This window comes from Zosterops lateralis (genome assembly GCF_965231275.1).
Source record: "Zosterops lateralis genome assembly, chromosome: 14".
NCBI classification, from domain to species: Eukaryota; Metazoa; Chordata; class Aves; order Passeriformes; family Zosteropidae; genus Zosterops; species Zosterops lateralis.
In genome coordinates, this window is record NC_139774.1 from 13881791 (window position 1) to 13900891 (window position 19101).

Consider the following 19101-nt stretch of genomic DNA (forward strand, 5'->3'; position numbering starts at 1 on the left):
TAGCTGCTTCCTGCAGGACTCAGGGAGAAAGAGGGACTATTTGAGGGGCTGCAGGGAGTGACAGTGATTGGCCTGAAGTCAGAGAAAAGCCTTTTTTTTTTTTTTCATCAGGCAGGGCATGACATGCACTGGCTGCTGATATTTTACGTTTTATGCTGATAAGCTCCAAAGTTAATTTTAGATGTGGTCTGTGTTCTTGCCCTCAGGTATGTGCTGTACCCCCTAGACCTCTACAATGACAGTGCATACTATGCTTTGACCAAGTTCAAAAAGCAGTTCCTGTATGATGAAATTGAAGCTGAAGTAAGTTCTCTTCATCTTTATTGTATGGAAAAAGCTTACTGGGGTCACACTGTCCTGTTTGACCCAGCAGTTCATTATAGGCACCTTTCTCCTGAAAGAAATATCCCATCAGACAGAATTTTTCAAAAAGATCAACATTTCCAGAGACCCTACAGACTCTCCTGATTAAGGGCTTCAGCCCAGCTGTACCTGTAGGGGACCATGGATGCTAAAAGCTGTCAAACACCGGGGACATGGCAGAGTCTGACGAGCAGAGGGTTTGAGACATCAGGGGAAAATGAGAAATTCTCTGAGAGGGAAGGGTGATTGAGGGTGGGGGACCAGGAACTGTAAGAACATGCAGAAACTATAAAGAGAAATGTAAATGCAATTTTCTGCTTACTTTCAGCATTGTGAAAGCTGCAGTGTGGTTTTTTAGACATTGCGACCTTTAATACGTGTTTGTGTTAAATGAGAGATCTGTGTTGGGTTGTATTGATCTTGCATGCGTAGGAAGGAGCTGTTCTGTGCTGGTGAAACCCTCACCAAGTCTTGTTTTTCCTCCCCCAGGTGAATTTGTGCTTTGATCAATTTGTGTACAAGCTGGCAGATCAGATCTTTGCCTATTACAAAGCAATGGCTGGCAGGTAGGAGAACCTGACTGCTGATGGTGACTGATGATATCACTGCATCCAATTTGCTGTTAACCAAAAGGTTTCCCTCAGGGAGCAGCCACTGCAAGAAGACAAGACATAGATCATCCCTGTCCCCCAGAGCTGGCTGTCCACAACAGACTGGTGTAGATGGGGAAAATTAATTAAGGAGACACAGTTAAAAGTGAAAAAAAAAAAAAAAAAATTGGCATCTGAAGTAGCTGTAGAGTACAGTTAGTGAGAGCAGCAGAAAAGCAAACTGAGCTTGTTACAAGCATGTCCTTGCTTGACTTCTGTTTGTGTACCAGGCAGAGGACTGGTCCCATCTCTGTAAAACAAGAATATGCACTTGTCCTCACCCTAGTAAAGCAGCAGGACTTGTTCTCCCTTTGGGGAGACAGAACCTTTGTGGCATATCCTCCTTACCAAGTTAAAGAGCATGCATGAAAACTAGTGAGAGTCTTCTCATGGCTCCAAAGGTGAACCAAGGCTTCCATGTGGCTGCAAGTTCTGTCTCTAGGTCACATTTGGCCTTAGAGAAGGAGGACAATCACCATCACCAACCAAATGTTCCCACAGCAGATCTTCAAGGAGGGGGCACACCAAGGGAGCCAGCCAGTACCTGGCACTGATATCTTTCAGCAATTTTTTTTATCTTTTTGAATGTTTTAGCCACAAATGACAAGCAGGGCAGTCCCCAAGATAACAACCACTGCTCTGTGATTTGGTGTGCAGAGATTTCTTGGCATTCAGAGACAAGAGTGAAAGAAGGGCCAAAACAACTGTGGAAAGAGGCACAGAGAGGCTGATAGAGTCCATTTCTATTTTCCTGACACTGCTTCCCTTTTTCAGTGTTTTACTGGACAAACGTTTCCGGGCTGAGTGCAAGAATTACGGGGTGATCATTCCATACCCACCATCCAACCGCTACGAAACGCTGCTCAAGCAGAGGCACGTCCAGGTACAGTGCAAGCAGCAGGCTCCAGTACTCATCGCTCCTGGCCTGTTATCCTTTTGGTGGTGGAGGGCATCCTAGTTGAGATTGGCTCTGCACTGAGAAGGGTTGAATCTGTTGGTGACACAAAAATGAGTTATGCTCCACGTTTCTCTCATTCCTTCTTAAGCAATATACACTCAGCCAAGGTGTTTGCACCACCACTTTCACATTTAAGCAGACTTCGAGGTTTGGTTTTAATTTGTGTGTTGATTAAAAAATAAAACACTTTTCCCCCATCAGTGCATAACATGCAAATCTCTTCTTTTGCCAGTTGCTGGGCAGATCAATCGACCTGAACAGGCTCATTACCCAGCGCATCTCTGCAGCCATGTACAAGTCGTTAGATCAGGCCATCAGCCGCTTTGAGAGCGAGGACCTGACATCCATCGTGGTAAGAACTTTTATTGACTCTGAGTATGAGCAAGGAGACAAATACACTGCTGTGGGTACACAGTCAACTGTCTTCTGTTTTGAGTTCCCCTGCAGCAGGTTTCAGCCACTCATGTGTCTTCCATTATGCTGCTGAGTCTTTAGTATTTCTGTTTATGCAGCTTTAATTGCATTATTATCAGACCATTAAGTATCTGTGTAAATCATAAGGTGACAGTCAGCAATTAGACTTAGCAGAGCTCATATAAGAGAGTGCTGTAAACTGGGGGAAGGAAATCTTGGCTTTAATTCCCAGTTGGATGAAGGTGGCTGTGACATTGTTCATGTGTGTACAGGATTTGCTCTCTTTGATATGTTACAGGAGCATCAGAGTCAAGTAGTGTAAAATTACCAGTTTCCACCTTCGGAGGATTCTGAGGTGAAAGCCAGCCAGTGCTCAGTGGGGAAGAAATTAATTTTGTTTCCTGCAGGTTCACAAAATACTGGACCAGGACCCCCCTGAGTGGAAGTGCAATTGGCCACTGAGTTAAATTGATGTCTTTAGTTCTGCGTGCGTGTGGATAAAAAACCATTCCCCTGGCAATTAAATCAGCTGTTTCTTGTTGTAATACGTTGCATTTTCTTCTGCTTTTTGTGCTGCAGGAGCTGGAGTGGCTCTTGGAAATCAACCGCCTGACTCACAGGCTGCTGTGCAAGCACATGACCCTGGACAGCTTCGATGCCATGTTCCGCGAGGCCAACCACAACGTGTCCGCGCCCTATGGGCGCATCACCCTGCACGTCTTCTGGGAGCTCAACTTCGACTTCCTGCCCAACTACTGCTACAACGGGTCCACCAACAGGTGAGGAGGGGAAGCAAGGCCACCTGGAGACACTGCTTTTCTTTCCAGAATGTCAAACCTGCCACGTAAAATTGACATGCCTTGTGGCGAGGTTCATGCTCCCTGTGGGATGCAGCGGTTACTCTTAAAATGAAGTTGAAGCCTACTGTCTTCCTTAGGTCTTGAAAATGTTGGTAACAAATTCAAGCAGCAGTTAGACAGTGATTGAAGTGGCTCAGGGTTGTTTTACTCAGCAGGAGAGCTCTGGTAGTGCTCAGATAGTGCTTTCTTGTCTGCCAAAAATGAGAAGAAATCTCTCTTTTTAGTAGGTTTTACACCACCAACAGATTGTGGCGGGATTTTGCATTCCTGTTGGTGTAGCTCAGGTGATGAATTCTAACTAGCCTGCAGCTGCAGGTCATCCCAGAGCATGCCCTGTGTGTGCTGCTAACCAGTCTCTCACCATTTCCCTCCTCATCTCCCATGCTCACTGCAGGTTTGTGAGGACAGCGATCCCCTTCACACAGGAGCCCCAGAGGGACAAGCCAGCCAACGTCCAGCCCTATTACCTCTACGGCTCCAAGGTCAGTAAATGAGCCACAACAGCCAGCAGGGGTGGGGGTTGGAAATATTTATTTAGGAAGAGAAAGAAATGCAAGGATTAGTTCATTAACAGAGTGGTGGGTGCTAATGAGCAGCGTCACATTGCTGTGTGCAAACAAATGGCCATGCAAGAAGCACTTTCAGTGTGCTGTTGCTTTTCCATATTCTTCTCCATAAATTGTCCATGCTAAGGGATGTCAGCACTGCTCTTGCTTGGTGTTGGCACTGAGACTGAGTCACATCCATCTAAATGCACAGAGAAGTGAGCAAGTTGGTGCTCTGATGCAGTGATGCTCTCCAAGGAAGGTACCACTTCAGGAATCCTATTTTCTGTTCAAAATGGGAATTACTAAAATACTTGTGTGTGCACTGCTTAATACTGACAAAAAGCTTTTTTTCTCAGGCTGCGATGACTGTTTATACAGGCGTTACAAGGGCTTGGGGTGTGATGCTAGTGGAGGGACACTCAAGTGTGAAACTACTTGAGTGGAGTTTATTTCTTGTGCACATTGATTGATGACTCTGAAGTGAACCTGCAACACTGATGCATGTGAGCTAATGACACTACAGTCTGCCAAGCCTGGCTGTTCGCAGAGAGCTAACTTGGTCTCTTTTTTAAAAATCCTCAGCAAATGAGTGTATTGACAAAAATCTTTCTTCCTGTGACCAGTGTCTATGCCTCATGTTCTACCCTAGGACAGACAGCCATGGACACACAGACAGTCCTTTTGGCAAGAGCTGGAAAAGAGCAGGACAAACCAAACCTCTAAGCAAGATTTTATTTTCATGTGCTTTCATTGAAGGCCATGCTGTGGCAAGATGGCCCTTTTATCATCGCTGTTCTTATAGGAAAAAAAGCAGTGAGGGGAGTTATATGGGCTCTCCTTCATGAAACTGGAGCTCCTCATTAGCACAGTGGTCATGGGCACTTCCAGGAGCTCCTCTCTCAGTCCATCACTCAGTGGCTCCTCTGGTGAGCTGCTTCCTTCCAGCACTTCTTCAGGGCTGCTGCTGGAGTGCTTCAGCCCGTGTGCCCGGTGGCACCGCGCGGACCAGAACTGCAGGCAGCCGTAGGCCAGCAGGGCGAGGAAGCAGAGGAGCAGGAGGCTGCTCACCATCCACATGGACGTGGTGGGCTCGTGCTTGGAGCCGCCGAAAACCAGGGGGATTTTGTCCAGGGTGTGGAAGGTGGTGCAGTGGTTGCTGGAGGGGTAGGAGTTCTTGCAGGTGATGCAGAGCACGTAGATGGTGGAGGGCGTGAGGCGGTGCAGCACCAGGGAGCTGAGCGGGTGCCGGACGCGCTCCTCGCGGTGGAAGTTCTGCCGCAGGTACCCGGCAAAGACGCTGTTCCAGTTGGGGCGGTACATGACATGGTAATAGTTCTCTGGGCAGGGGCTGCTAGTGGCCCAGGACACCGTGGCACTGGTGTAGGTGATGTTGTGCACTTCGATGTTCATCGTGCCCCTGAAAGCAGACGCGGGGAGAGGCTCAGTTTTCTGATTCGTGTCAAGGCTCAAAGGACACTGATATCAGTGAAGTCTTTCCACTGACTTTTGCTCTCCCTTAGACTGGACTCAAGACTGTCCTGGCTCACTCAGGTTACATGCTAAAATTACAAAAGGCAAATCCTGCTGTTGCCCAGACTGTTGTATCACTCTGCTTCATAACAAAAACATCCAGCTGGAGCACAGGTTATATTGCTCCAGTTATATTTTTTAAAATATCTCTCTGATTGCTTTTTTGTATCAGAAGCTTTTTTAGCTTTTTGTTTCCCACAAAATAAAAAGAATACTGCAAATGTAATTAACATAAAGATCATTAAACTGCTCCAGCTTGCCTTGTGAAGCTGCCAATCAACAGATATTTTGATTTTATGCCTAAATGCCATTTAGAAAGCTCCATAATGGTTAATTCACTGTTCTAACTTGTCACTGCCTTTTCTGTACCTCCCTTGCCTAATAAAGTATAAACTCTTTCTGTTCCTGTAGCATCTTACACTGCAATAGTAGGGTAATAACAGGATCTTAAATGTGAAGTCTGTAGGTTGGTGAAACATAAAAGCAGTGCCTTTAGGGAAACACAAATATATGAATAACAAGAACAAAGACAGAAGAATACACTGCCCACTTCACAAATTTAAACTGACTTAAGCCAGAGCCAGTGAGTAGTAGATTATGATCCCTGATGGTGCAACGTCCAGTAGCTTTTTTAGTACTCTCTGAGCTGCATGGCTGTTTAGCAGCAGCCACAAATTACTGGAGCACACCACTCCTTTAGATCCCCAAAGTCTCTCTGAGCCCTGCTGTAGGGTTCTCTCTCCCGGCCAGCGAGTGCTCAGGGCAGCACCTCCATTCAGCTGAGCTGGTTTATTCTTTCCTTTTTCCCCTCTCTCTAACGATAACTAACTTTCCTTTAATTCACCCAAGAATAAGCTCATCCTAATGACTGCTGATCCATTCCTGCATGAGCTGCCCGTGCCCATGCTGAGCCCTCCCAGAGCCAGCACTTACCTCTGGCCAGGTCGGCGGTGGCCCCGTCGTGGCTCTGGTGACAGAGTGGCCTCAGGCAGTGCCTTGCCAGCACTCACCTCCCTCCTGCCTCTGCTAAATCCCTTCCCCGAGCACTCCCTCATTTATACCCAGCTCGGGCTCCGTCATCTCTCACCATGGCAACCAATAGGAAAGGATGGGCATCTTTGAGTGATTTAGGAATGTTATCCCTAAAAGCTTCTGCCTGGGTGAAGCGTGTGTCTCCAAGGCAGGAAAAAAACAAGCCAGGTACGGGGTTTTTTGCTGGTTTATTTGGTTGTTTGTTTTTTTTCCTGTATCCATAGTCCCTCAGCAAAATTATCCCTGAGCCCCAGCAGGGTCTGGGGTTACAGACACGTTGGCACGTGGTGTGAAGTCTGGAATCCTGGCCTGGGGTACCTGTTGACTTTGTCTTTAATTCTGTGGTTTCTTGCACACTTAAACTACTGATTTAAGTTAGAGGCATAAGCAGTACATTTTAATCCCTGATAGTGCTGCAATTTTAAAAGTAGCCTTTTGATGTTTTCTAAACTGCGTGGTGGGAGTAGGAATTGGGTTTTCAAAGACTTTGACCTCTTGCTGAACTATGTGGGATTAAGCCCCACTCTTCTTTGAATGCCTCTGACTTACAGACAACTTCGGGATGACCCCTGCCAGTCTGGTGAGAGGCAGGGGGAGAGGCAAAGGCTGTGCCTGTGCTGTTCAGGGAGCAGGTCAAGCCTGTGGCCAGGAGGGAACAGATGGACCTGGTGGGGAGAGGCTCTGAACAAGTGACTTACTCCTCTCTAAAGCCAAAATGTGCTCAAGAGGAACTTTCCCAGAAATGTTGATGCTGAGTCTGGAGTTACTCATTCCACTTTCTAAGACACTCTCAGCTGTTGCACTGAAATTAGTTTGGCTGGAAGCCCTGACTTGTCTTGGGCTATGTGCAAGTTCTTTTTTTGGCTCTGAATATATTGCTCTTTCATTAGCTCTTCAATTTTCCAAGGGAATTCTGTGGCAGTCAGTACTATCTATTATTTGTCTCTGTTCAGTTTTATCAGATAAAACTCTCCCTGCCTTTCCTCAGGTGAGCTCAGACAGCTCTGAGTGATGGCCAGCAACAAAGTCAAAGACATGGAAATAGAACTGGGGTTTGATTTGCTTCGTTTGTTGCTAAAGCTTCTCCAGAGCATTGCTGGTAACCTCCTGAGCTCCTGAAGCATTGCTGGGACCTTGCCCACACACTCACAGTAACAGATGGCTGTCCCTGAGACCTGGGTACAGGGAGGGCTCTGTAGGACAATGGGAGCTCTGCCCCATGCTGCAAATCCCAGCCTCCTATCCCCAAAACCTGCCCATTTGGCCCCAAACCAAGGACGGGGCAAACCCCCCCAGTGTCTCCAGCAGCTGCTGCTCCCAGGAAGCCTCAGGGTCAGGCTTTTGCTTTGGTTCTCTGAGGGGTCAGAAGTGGCCGCGCAGCGTGGGAGAGTGAGCTGTGCTCTGCTCTACTCTGCTCTGCAGCCAGCTTGTGCTTTCAGCTGCTTTGTCTTAAAATACCCACTGGTGTCATTTTTTACATCCTACAGTCTTTACCCCAAGCTGTGTATCTCGCCCTTAAATGGAGTTATATTTTTAATTGCTGGCAGAGCATTATTATTAGATGTGAGCCTGCTGTTAGTGCTCTGCAGAGAGCTCCGTGAACACACCTCATCCTGCAGACAGGCAGGTGTGAATCATCCTGTTCATCTGCAGCCAGTGCACATCCTAAAATGTGCCTTCTCACAATCAGGCTAATTGCTGAGACCCCCCCACTCAAGGGAGAAGCTGGTTGGGAGCTGCTCTCCAGCCCCTTTATCCCTCTGAGGAGTGAGGGAGTGCTGTGAGGTGGGGCTGTGCAGCAGCACCAGTTGCTGGCTGCCTGTACAGCCAAATATCAGCTCTGTGGTGGGAAAAACCTGACCAGCTGCACCACAACTGGTACCAGTGGTGGTAGCCCATCTCAGGGGAACAAGGCACATGCACAGACCGAAGTCCCCTGGCCATGAAACAGCAAAGAGGCCTCCAGAAATGAATGTGGATTGATGAGCCCACTGAAATAAGGATTTTTTTATTCCCCCAACACCAGTATGACAAGCCTGGGGAAGTAACAGGTTAAAGGAGGCATGGAAGGAAGGTGTAAGGAGCCATCTCTGGGCCACTTGGATCACCCCTGCAGTGATCACCATTTATTTTCTGGGGCCACCTGGGGCTGGGACAGTGCCTTGCAAAAGTTAAAGCAACAAAAGCTGTGGCAGTATGGCTGGGCTGGGGCCCTGGAGCACTGACTTCCCCCTGAGATGGTCATGTTGGCCATTTGGCAAATGTTCCAGGTTGGGCATTACCTGGTGTTCAAAGAGAAACACTTTTCAAAAAAACACATTGCAGTTTTTCAGATGTATTGGGGTGAATAACCAGTGGTTTTGGATCTGTCTCTACCAGAATTTTAAAGACTTGGTTATCTGAGGATGCAGACAGAAGCCTAAGCAGGGTGCTCAATTCTCTTAAGAGCTGTTATCCAAGGAACTTTGATAGTAGTCTTCTGTCTGCCTAAATAATTCTTAATTCTGACACATACTCAGGGGTCCTTATTTTTTTTTTTTTTTTAAGTTTTGATGGGAGAGAAAGTTCTTGCTTTTTTGTGAATGAGCCTCCAAGGCATACTTTCTGCACTTAATAGTGTTTCAGGGCTATTTGCACCTACCAGGAACAAGAGGGGAAATTACATTTCACAGAAAATAGGAGACTTTCTAGCTGTACCTTATTTCTGCTGGTTCAAAGAGCACCTAGGAATTACAGCAAGTAACAACCTGCTGGACCAGATCTGTAGGGCTGTGACAAAATGAGGGACAATTAATTGATTAAAGTAACTGACAAGTCTGTGAAAGCGTGCTCAGTACATTGGTGAAATTCTATAGCTGAGAGCAAAAGAAAATACTTTACCAATTTTTAGCAAATGACTTTGTAACCCATTAGCAGCTCAGATGATGTGTTGGAAGTAAATCTTGTGGAGTGAGTCAGGAGTGGAGGATTACAGGAGCCTCCAGCTGGGGGTATTGCAGCAGTGGTGGAGCAAAGACAACATTTTGCCCTGTTCTGCTACTCCAGCCTTTGCTCCCTTTCACCCAGACCTCCTCAGTGCCTTCATCCCACCACTCCGTTGGCTCCATTACTGGCAGGAAAGGAGATAGATCCCTGTAGAGTGGAGTCTGCAGTACCCACAGGGAGGCATTTGGGATTCAGTCTCATTTGTTTCCTTATCTCTGTTTTACCTTTAGGTAAGCATGAGCCCGGGGTTAATCTGTGTTTTGCTGGAAGGGGCACTACGTGCCAGGATCTTTTCCAGGATGGTTTTTTTGCTGTTCACTGAGGCTGAAGTAGAGATATTATGGAGGGAGAGTGCAGCCTCTCTGCTGGGCTGAATTGTGATGCCAACACTTATATTGCAGAGCCCTCTCTGAGCATGTGGTGTCTCAGCTAAATCTGCTTCTCAGTACTTTTTCTCTGCAGAACACACAAGGGAATTAATTCCCCCTACATCTCACACCAAATGGATCCTGTAAATGTTCCAGTGATGAAACGTTGCAGCAATTTCCATGTTTCCAAGATGACACTGATAAAGTACATTCTTGGAAATCACTTTCTGTTCTCTGCTGCTGAGAAGTTTTGGGGGCAATGTCCTGGGCACCATTCCCCCTAGACCATTGTCAGATTCTTACCCTTGTCACAGACCCATTCTGTCCCAGTCTGTTAAGTAGATGCTGATGTAAAAAGGATTTTTTTCTGTGTCTTTTCCATCTGCCCTTACACTCAGTTGCTTCAGTTCCTGCTTTTCTTAATAAGCCTCATTTAAAGCAAGTACTCATAGGGAAAAAAATCTGTCTGCCTAAATGTATATATAACTTTTCATTTTAGTAGAGAACAATTTTGAAGAGGCAAAGGGCCACTGAACTGAAATATTTGATAGGGAGTTTATGGGAGAGTAAATTATCTTGGAAAGGAAAGTGGTGTTTCTACGTAGGAGGATAATAAATTGGAGGATAATAAATTGGAGGAGGATAAAACCTTGTGACATGACAGTGTTGAGGTTTCAGTGTATCTGAGCACATAGGAACAAAAGCAGTCTCTTCTGCTATGAGAAGCAGAAATGAGAATGGCCATTGGTATTATTATTTCTCCTCCTCCTTAAAAATTATTTATAGTGATGGAACATGATACTGTGATAAGAGAATTACGGGTCTGGTCAATGACCCTGACTGACTGTCACTGTGTTTCCAATTTCCCAGCCCCTCAACATTGCCTACAGCCACATCTACAGCTCCTACCGCAACTTCGTGGGGCCGCCTCATTTCAAGACCATCTGTCGGCTCCTGGGCTACCAAGGCATTGCTGTGGTCATGGAGGAGCTGCTGAAGATCGTCAAGAGCCTGGTAATTCTGAGCCTGGCCCTTTGGAGAAACCCCAAAGCCTGAATAGGTACAGGCAGTCAGGCAGTGTGGGCTTTGGGATGGGGTGTTGGCATCGGGGCACCTTCGTGTCTCCTGATCCACACTGGAACGCTTGGAGTCATGGGCTGATTTTTACTGGTGAGGAATCCCAGTGATTCCTCTGGGATCCTGATTCCAGCAGGATCAGACAACGTTCAGCACAAAGATTTGATGGTTGACTAAATGGAATTTAGTGCATTATCTCATAAGATCTATCCGCAGGGTGCAGGTGTGTAACTCCAAATGACAGCGAGGGCTTTAAACTAAGCAGTGTGCTCTGCTCTAATCCATCTGTGTCCAAAACATCAGATCTGCAGAAACTCACTCTACATGAACATAAATTCTTTATTAAACTCTTGTATATCCAGTGATCATTCCTCAGGTGGAAGGAGCATTTCCTGTACTATGGAGTGAGTCCTTTGGCAGCTCTGGTGAAATGCTTTTTGGGTTAGAAGCACAAGTCCAGCTGCATCTAAGACTGAGCCTTGTTTTGGATTTCAGCTGCAAACAATGCAAACACAGCAAGCTGTATTTTGAAGTCAAAAATCCACGCAGCTGGGATTTATTCTTTAGGAGGAAGCTGTAAAAGCACTCTGACTCCATACCCTTGGCCCGAATTTCTTATTTGAGTGAAATCCAAATTAAGTTCTTCTCGGACTCCAGCTGAAGTTTCATCCTGTGCTGTCACATGTGGACCTATCCACAACCAGCCTCTCTCAAAACCAGTGCCAGGAGACCTGACATTCCAGTTTAACCTCCCTTTGTCTCCAACAGCTCCAAGGCACCATCCTGCAGTATGTGAAGACTCTGATTGAAGTAATGCCCAAGATCTGTCGTTTGCCAAGACATGAATATGGTTCTCCAGGTGGGTGCTGCAGGTGGATCCGTGAACAGGAGCTCAGCCACGTGCTGCTGCAGCATTTACTCACACTCATAGTTAATCCAGGCAGGGCACTTGTCCTGCCTGTGCCACTTGCAGCCAGATTTGCTGGGACACTTTCAGCTGCTCTTCTATTGACACTGGAACACGTATAGGAAACCTTTAGAGGAAATCTCCTGCTGGAAATTCCCATTTGAACACATAGATGGCTGATAAGGGAATGTCTTCTGGTAGTCTCTCTTATGTTTTCAGGATTCTGTAAGCCTTTGTGAGTTCACTGGTGTTTTTTAAATGCTCTACTTAGCTGGTGAAGAGATTTTTTGCAGCATGGCTGCAGTGAGAAACTGTGGCTGCTGTACCTGAGCCAACACCAAGTCATCTGTCACAGTCTGGAACCTCTTTCCTCCTCTGATGAAGAAATCTAGGGAGTTTAAATGACTTACTCCCTGTTTCCCAAGGCTTACTGAAAGCAGGATAAGACACTGCAAGTTAGTTCTTCGCAATGCCAGTCTCTGTATCCATTTAGCAGCTGCATTTTGTGATTAATACCAGACACTGATCATCTTTTTTATCCAAATTACAGGAAGTGATTCCAGTCTCTTTCTGACTGCGCTTCCTTCTCTTTTAAGGAATCCTGGAGTTTTTCCACCATCAGCTGAAGGACATAATTGAGTATGCAGAGCTGAAGACTGATGTGTTCCAGAGCCTCAGAGAAGTGGGCAATGCCATTCTCTTCTGCCTCCTTATCGAGCAGGCTTTGGTAAGGCAAAACCCCCACACCAACATCGTACCTGAAATTTCCAGCTCAAGAGTAGAAGTACAAGTGGGTTCTCCAGCAGAAGAGTTTGGGAAATGTTACTTTCCAGCTTCTCATGTTCTCAGGGTCTCTCTGGGGCTGTGTTGTTGGAGTCTTTGGGCATGTCCACGGGGATGGTGTGCCTTGGCACTTGGTCAGGCCTCTGGGATGAATCTGAATACTGGAAAATCCAGATTTCATTCTTGGACCTAAAGCTGCCCCTTGTTTGTCCTGCATAGAAATAAAGCCAGCTGGACTTAATTTCTAGATTGTAAGCTCTCTGGGGCAGGGATTAATACTTTTTTATATACATATTTGTACAGTGACAAGTAGATTTGATCCATCTGCTCTTTTGGGGTGCCAGTGCAATGGAAACAACCTGATGGATTGTAATGGTGAAATGGATAAAGCAATCCAACAGGAAGGAAACCTGCTGATGATATATGTCCTATGACATCTTCACTGAAATCACTGAGATCTAGAGACTTTTGTGTATCAAACACATTCAGTGAGCAGTGGTTGCATAAGATGAAGAAAACAAGAGATGTCTATCACCCAGCAGCTTGGCTTTTACAGAATTTTATAGAATGATCAGAGTTGCCAACTATATTCTGGCAGTTTCTGTTCCTTTTGTGGCTTTGTCAGTGCTTTCTGCTGTTCTCAGTGTTGGGTTTTCTGCTGGATGTACTGCATTTGCCTTTCCTGTCACATCTTTAATGGGACACTCAAGGGACATGGTGGTTTCTTTAGAAATCCTTCATTCCAATGCAGAAATGTTCCTTCAGTCCCAGGAACTGTACATCAGCAGTGTACTGGCATTTTAGAATAGCAGAAGATAAAGATGGTGGGAATTTGGGGATCCTTTATGGAAGGCTGCCCATCAAAGTCCACATCTGTCTACTTTCTTTGCCAGACAAAGTCTCTCCCTCTTGGATCCTCTGTTTTTCCTCACAGTAATAGGCTCAGAATAAAAAGCCATTTTGCATGCAGTGGGCTCTGACTCCCACTTGCTGGAGGATGTCAGATGCACAGAGCCATCACAGAACAAGATTTTCCCTCTAATGGAGCTCTTGTGCAGCAGGAAGAATTGCTTTTATACTGCAATTACCTTCAGAGCTGTCTGAGTGATCTAAGGCTGGTGCTGTTTGCTGGCAAAAATGGCTTTGATGCAGATGTCCAGTCTGCTGCATTTTACCCCCATTTTATTGTTTAAGTTTGAGGAATGAGGGGTTGCTTGGGATGAAATTTCTAAGCAGAGTTTGTGCTCTTGGTTAATGGGCCTTGGGGAAAGAGGTCTGTTAATAACATGACTAATTTTGGGACAGAAATGAGGTGAATGCAGGCTGCAAATGGCTGAAAATGCTCACTTTATTAGAGGAAAACAGCAGTAGAAGAACATTCACCTTGGAATGAACAGTGTTTTGCAAACAAAATGACCAAAGGTGACAGGCCCTCTCCGTTAGCATCAGCACCTCTGTGCCCGTGGAGGGGCCCCAGACTGTTCCTGTCCCTCCAGCACTGTGTCACAAACTGCACTCCCACAAACTTGCTCTCATCCCAGCATCCATGCGCCAGTGCAGCCTCCTGCAGCTCCATGCTCCACTGTCCTGCTGGCTGGAAGGGTGGTGTCCACCCCTGCATCCCAAAGAGGCCCAGCCCGGTCATTCCATCCGGCCTCCGGGTACCTCCTGCTGCGCTCTCATGATCTGCTTCCGAGTGTGTCTACATCTCTCCAGTGAGCTCAGAACTGAAAGCATGTCCTAGGAGAAGGCTGCTGTAGGGGCAGGCTGGTGCCTTGTCGTGACACGATGCCTCTGTGTTGAACAGCTTTGGTTTCCTCGCTGCTGTTTCCCATTGCAGACTCGTGTACAATGTACTGTCGGCCATCGCTCCTCAGTCTCCACCTGCCTATTTCTAGGTTTCTCCTCCTTGTGCATCTGTGTTTGGGATTATTTTTTTCTCAAGTGCATTGGCATGCATCCCCTCAGGTGGCATCTCATGGTGTTATTCCTCTCTGGACTTCTGTTTTATTCTTCCTGGTGCCTGCACCACTGGGATTCTGGTAGCCCTGGCTGAGAACACCACACCAACAACCAAATCATTTCAGACCAGTTATGATGTACCCATTTGCAGAAGAGCCACATGACAGTATATTTTTCATGTACACTTCCTAAAATAACTAAGCCAAAGGGTAATTTCCACCTGGGCACTCTCTTAAAGGACAGGCTGCAGGAATTCATTCAGGGTAAGATGAAATGGAAACTTCCATATTCTTTATCCCCTCTTACTTTTAGGGCTAGTGAGTAGGACAGAAAATCAGTATAAAGGTCTGGCCTTGTACAGGCAGGAAGTAACTTACTGGAGTTAGGGAAACTTCCTGACTGAAGCTGAAGTGTTACTTCCAGTTTTAGATCATTTAGGTTAAGACCACTGACTGGAGTTACTACTGAGCTGGGTTGGATCTGAATAGTTGCTGTAGGTGTGAACTGTTGTAGTGTTGCCCAGGCCCCTGAGCCATTCACTCTCCCCATAGGTATTTTTTAACTTACTTTATCTTTCTTTCTTCCTGCCTCAGTCCCAGGAAGAAGTTTGTGATTTGCTGCATGCTGCTCCCTTCCAAAATATTTTGCCCAGGGTCTACATCAAAGGTAAGAAGCTGAGAGGGAAGCAGTGGGCAGACTCAGAGGTCTCTGCCCAGAGGCTGTTTTCTCTCCCATCTCTGCTGAGGATTAGCTCTGACCCTGCTTCCCCCTCCAAACAGATCAGTGGATACAGCCAAACATCAGGTGCAGACAAAAGCCAGGGGTGCATTTCCTGTAGCACAGTTACAGCCTGAAACCTCAAGTCAGTTTGGGGGTTCCCTTAAGGTTTGGAAGGCATTTCACAGCCTCTCTCTGGAGAATGACAGCATGAAATGTCCATCTCAGCAGGAGTGCTCGGTAACAGGGACACGCTTTGGACATGTGTGACAGAGCTGCTGCTGACTCTGCGCTCGCCCATCCCTCCCTTCTCTGCATCACTGGCCCCTCATTGCTGTCGGTCTGGCTCCCTGATCCCACAGTCTCCTCGGATGGTTGCTGGGGGGCAGCTCTGAGCTGGAAAAGTCGCGGGTCTCCACTTCCTCCTCTCATTTCACTGTTTGCTGCTCGCTTGACAGAAGGAGAACGCTTGGAGGTGCGCATGAAGCGTCTCGAAGCCAAGTATGCCCCACTCCACCTGGTTCCCCTAATAGAGAGGCTGGGCACTCCGCAGGTAAGGATTGCATTGGAAGGGATGGCTTGGCTGTTGGAAACTCGTAGCAGTCCCCACACGGCCTGCTTGGCCTTGGGAAAGTGATCCTTTTTTATTTTTTTGGATTGGTTGATTGTTTTTTTTTCTCCCAAAACGTCAATTGGACGAGCAAATCCGAATCCTTGCTCGACAAACTGAAGGGAAATTTGTGAGCTGGTCCAGAGATGTGTTGCTGCCTCCAGTCAGGAGAGCTGGCAGGGAGCTGTAAGGCTAGTATGCTAGAAGCCAGTTCTGAATCAGAACAACTCCAAAAACCTCTTCTTCTCCACTTAAAAAAGATGGAGAATTGATGGAATGGTTTGAGGAGAATCTTTGCAGGGCTGTCCTAACAATCAATTGCCATCACTTTTGGGGATCCCATTTTAGGACTGCAGTGTGGTCCATTTAAGCTCATCCCTGTCAAGGAATACATCTGAGAATGGTTTCCCTCCTAGCACATGCTTAGAGCTTCAGCTCATGCTTAAAATTACGGCTCCATTTAAGTATCTTCTTGACGTGGGTCTCAGCTTGGGAAAGATCTCTTGTGCAGAAACTCAGTATTCTTTAAAATATCTCCACAGACTGAACAGTGTAATGGGCAAAATTTGAGCTCCCTTGATAGTAATAATCAAACTTCAAGTGCCCATTTACTTGGGGTTGATGGGATAAAAATCTTTCAAAGTATCAAATGAATCAACACCCTTTTGCTGTAATGTACTGATGAGGGAAGGGAACAAACACTCAGCTGGTGTAGGAGGTGACAGATCTATGGCAGGCAGAAAGTGGTTGATATTTGTTCCTGTATTTTTTTTCTCATGGATCAAGGACATTTTGAACTTTGCATCATTGGAAATCACCTGAAACAGAGAAATTGGCTGGATAACTGAGGACTTTGTCTTACTCTGTAGACACTTCCTTTTAAAGGAGACACTCGAGAAAAAGAATTCACCTCTGTGTTTTTGTGTCTTTGTGTTGGTCTTTCTATCTCTCCTTCTTTCCATGCAAAATCATCATTGAATTCTGCTATTAGAGTCCACTCGTTGCTTATCTCTGCTGTAGTTATAATGGTGATGAAAACAAAAGATATTTCATGTCCCACTAAGAAGTTACTTTTCTGTAAATTGTTCCCATATCCATCACACAGGTACACTTGGGTACCAGATTTTATTTTTTTTTTGAGCTCAAATGTAAAGGAACACAAGAATTGCTTTCTATAGGTGCCTCCATAGCTTCTAAGCTTGCTCCTTTTATGCAGTTTTGGACATGCATTTTGGAAATGCAGTTTTGGACACAGGCCATACAGGATTTTTCCTGCAGAATGTATAAATGCCTTGTAGCAATTGTCCAGAGCCTAAGCTGAAGTTGCCTGCCCGATGCCTCTCCTAAAAGGTGGCCCCAGATATGTTATAGTGGGGATCTATTGGGTTTTGCAGGTTTGGGGTAGGGTTCTGGCAAGTTCACTAATAAACAGGCTGTAAAAGAGGTTCAGAAACTGGAAAATCAAAACTGGATTTGTGCAATGGCAGGAAAACTGCCAATGATTGTTGTTAATAATAACTTTGCATTGGAAATCCAGAAGCAGCAGTTTGATGGACCTTTTGTAAAGAACCAGGGGGTCAAAGTGGTTCGTTAAAGGAATCCTCTCCCTTTTAATGCTGACCATAAAGGTATTTAGTAAGGGGTTTTTGAAAGTGCTTGGTCAGTCTGGTTTCTTCCCTGGAAATAATCAGAGCCTTTGCTTCTGAAGACAGAAGGAATAATTGAGTCAGCACAGTGGCATCCTGTGACAATTTACCTTGAGAGCATCCTTCCTCTCCTGATCTTAGAAATCAGTGGGACCCCAGGCTGTGAGGCAGCTCTGAATACAGAATCAACAGCTCTCCAGCTGCTTTGCCCATTTTAAGGTATCTACCCTAGGATGGTAGACCTGTGTCAAAAACTGGTCTTACTGTGATGAATTTTAAAACCAAATTCTGTCTGTGAATGTGCATAACTGAGTGGCACTACCTACACTAAAAGCCAGATGCTTCCCTTTCTAAATTAAGATTTCTTCAGAAATTGTGTATTAAGATCACTGGAGAAGTTTGTTCTCAAAAGTATCCCTTTTATTCACTATGTCTTAGCAAACAGTAATGCTAACACCTAATTTATATTTGAAATGGCTCTGTTTCTACTGGGCCCTCATTTTGCCATGATAGACCAGTGTGTGCAGATCTGTGCCCATAACAGCTTGGAGCAGGTGAGGAGAGGGACAGTGTACAGCCTTTAGCTAAAAATCTGGATAAAATAAACTTTTAATTGCCAAACCCATGCAAGTGTGTGCCACGGAACCAGTGATACCATTCCTGCTTTCAGCAGATCGAGTGATCCCAACCAAATGTGGCCTCAGCACATGATGACAGCTTTTCCTTGATATTTTCTATTAGCTGAACTAGTTGAATTAGTGTTTAGCTAATTGAGCTGAGCTCCCCAGAACATCCTTGAAATTGTGGCACAAGCAAGAATTGAAACACTTCTAATTTCAAGAGCAACCAAACTAAAAATGCTTGAGGTTACTGCCGGCATAAATTGATAATCAGAAATGGGGATGTGCAGGCACATTCATGCATTTTTCAAAGTGGAATGAAGATGACCCAAGTAAACCAAGCATAATTCATGTTCTTAATGTCTGGCCAGGATGTGTGCCTGCTCTTTGTCCTTAGCTGCTGTGAGTCCCTGAGGTGACTGATTGGGATAAGATTTTTATAGGCGTTGCAGGGACAGCTGGAAATGGAGCAAATGCTTAAAAACTGCTTAAAGCTCCAGGAAGTCCTCTGGGATAGGCAGGGTCTCAGTCAGTGTCACATCAGTGTCACACTTATTCTGTGTGCCTGTTCACTCCTCTGCCAAGGTGAGCAGAGCCAGAGCCTCCCACAGCCACGGGCACAGCTCTGACAGCACTCAGCTCCCATTTCAGGAGTTATTTTTGGCAGCACTGCACAGAGGAGTCAGTCCTGCCACTGGAACAGCAGGAAATGGGGCAGCTGAGAGGATACCAGGGCAGTGAGAGACCCCCATGCTTGCACCACTCAGTGAGCTTGGGAAAAGGCCCTGCTTGCTTGTTTTAAATCCTCCCCCCCCTTTTTTTTTTTGTCCTCTTGGGGAGCAGTGGGGCTGAAATGAAGTTAATTCTCTTTTAATTTTCCTCTAGTGTAAAAGCTAAAATAACTTCATCCAGTGGAGCTATTCCAGATTTGTATATCTAAATCTAAGCAGGGATGTCAGAAAAATTATCCACACCTGTAAAGCTTCCACATCTGGGAAAACATTATTTGGCTTTCTTATAAACCACAGTTTTTTCAGTATCAAGTTTGCAGTGGCTTCTCATCTTCCTCAG

At 45.9% G+C, this 19101-nt stretch overlaps 2 protein-coding genes across 3 annotated transcripts in view; one reads left to right on the plus strand and one right to left on the minus strand.

Moving 5' to 3' along the window:
* Positions 1–19101, plus strand: part of CYFIP2 (cytoplasmic FMR1 interacting protein 2) — a 49771-nt gene that overhangs the window by 24326 nt on the left and 6344 nt on the right. For both annotated transcript variants that reach the window (XM_083871720.1, XM_083871719.1), the window contains 11 exons: positions 207–303; positions 853–929; positions 1788–1896; positions 2204–2323; positions 2965–3164; positions 3640–3727; positions 10579–10722; positions 11554–11644; positions 12289–12419; positions 15031–15103; positions 15613–15707. In XM_083871720.1, coding sequence (XP_083727846.1) covers positions 207–303; positions 853–929; positions 1788–1896; positions 2204–2323; positions 2965–3164; positions 3640–3727; positions 10579–10722; positions 11554–11644; positions 12289–12419; positions 15031–15103; positions 15613–15707 — 1225 coding nt within the window. The remainder of the gene's footprint in view (positions 1–206; positions 304–852; positions 930–1787; positions 1897–2203; positions 2324–2964; positions 3165–3639; positions 3728–10578; positions 10723–11553; positions 11645–12288; positions 12420–15030; positions 15104–15612; positions 15708–19101) is intronic.
* Positions 3830–5203, minus strand: FNDC9 (fibronectin type III domain containing 9; the record flags this gene model as incomplete). The annotated part of the gene is made up of 1 exon (XM_083871656.1): positions 3830–5203. The coding sequence occupies one exon, from the start codon at positions 5201–5203 to the stop codon at positions 4541–4543; it is 663 nt and encodes a 220-aa protein (XP_083727782.1). The 3' UTR covers positions 3830–4540.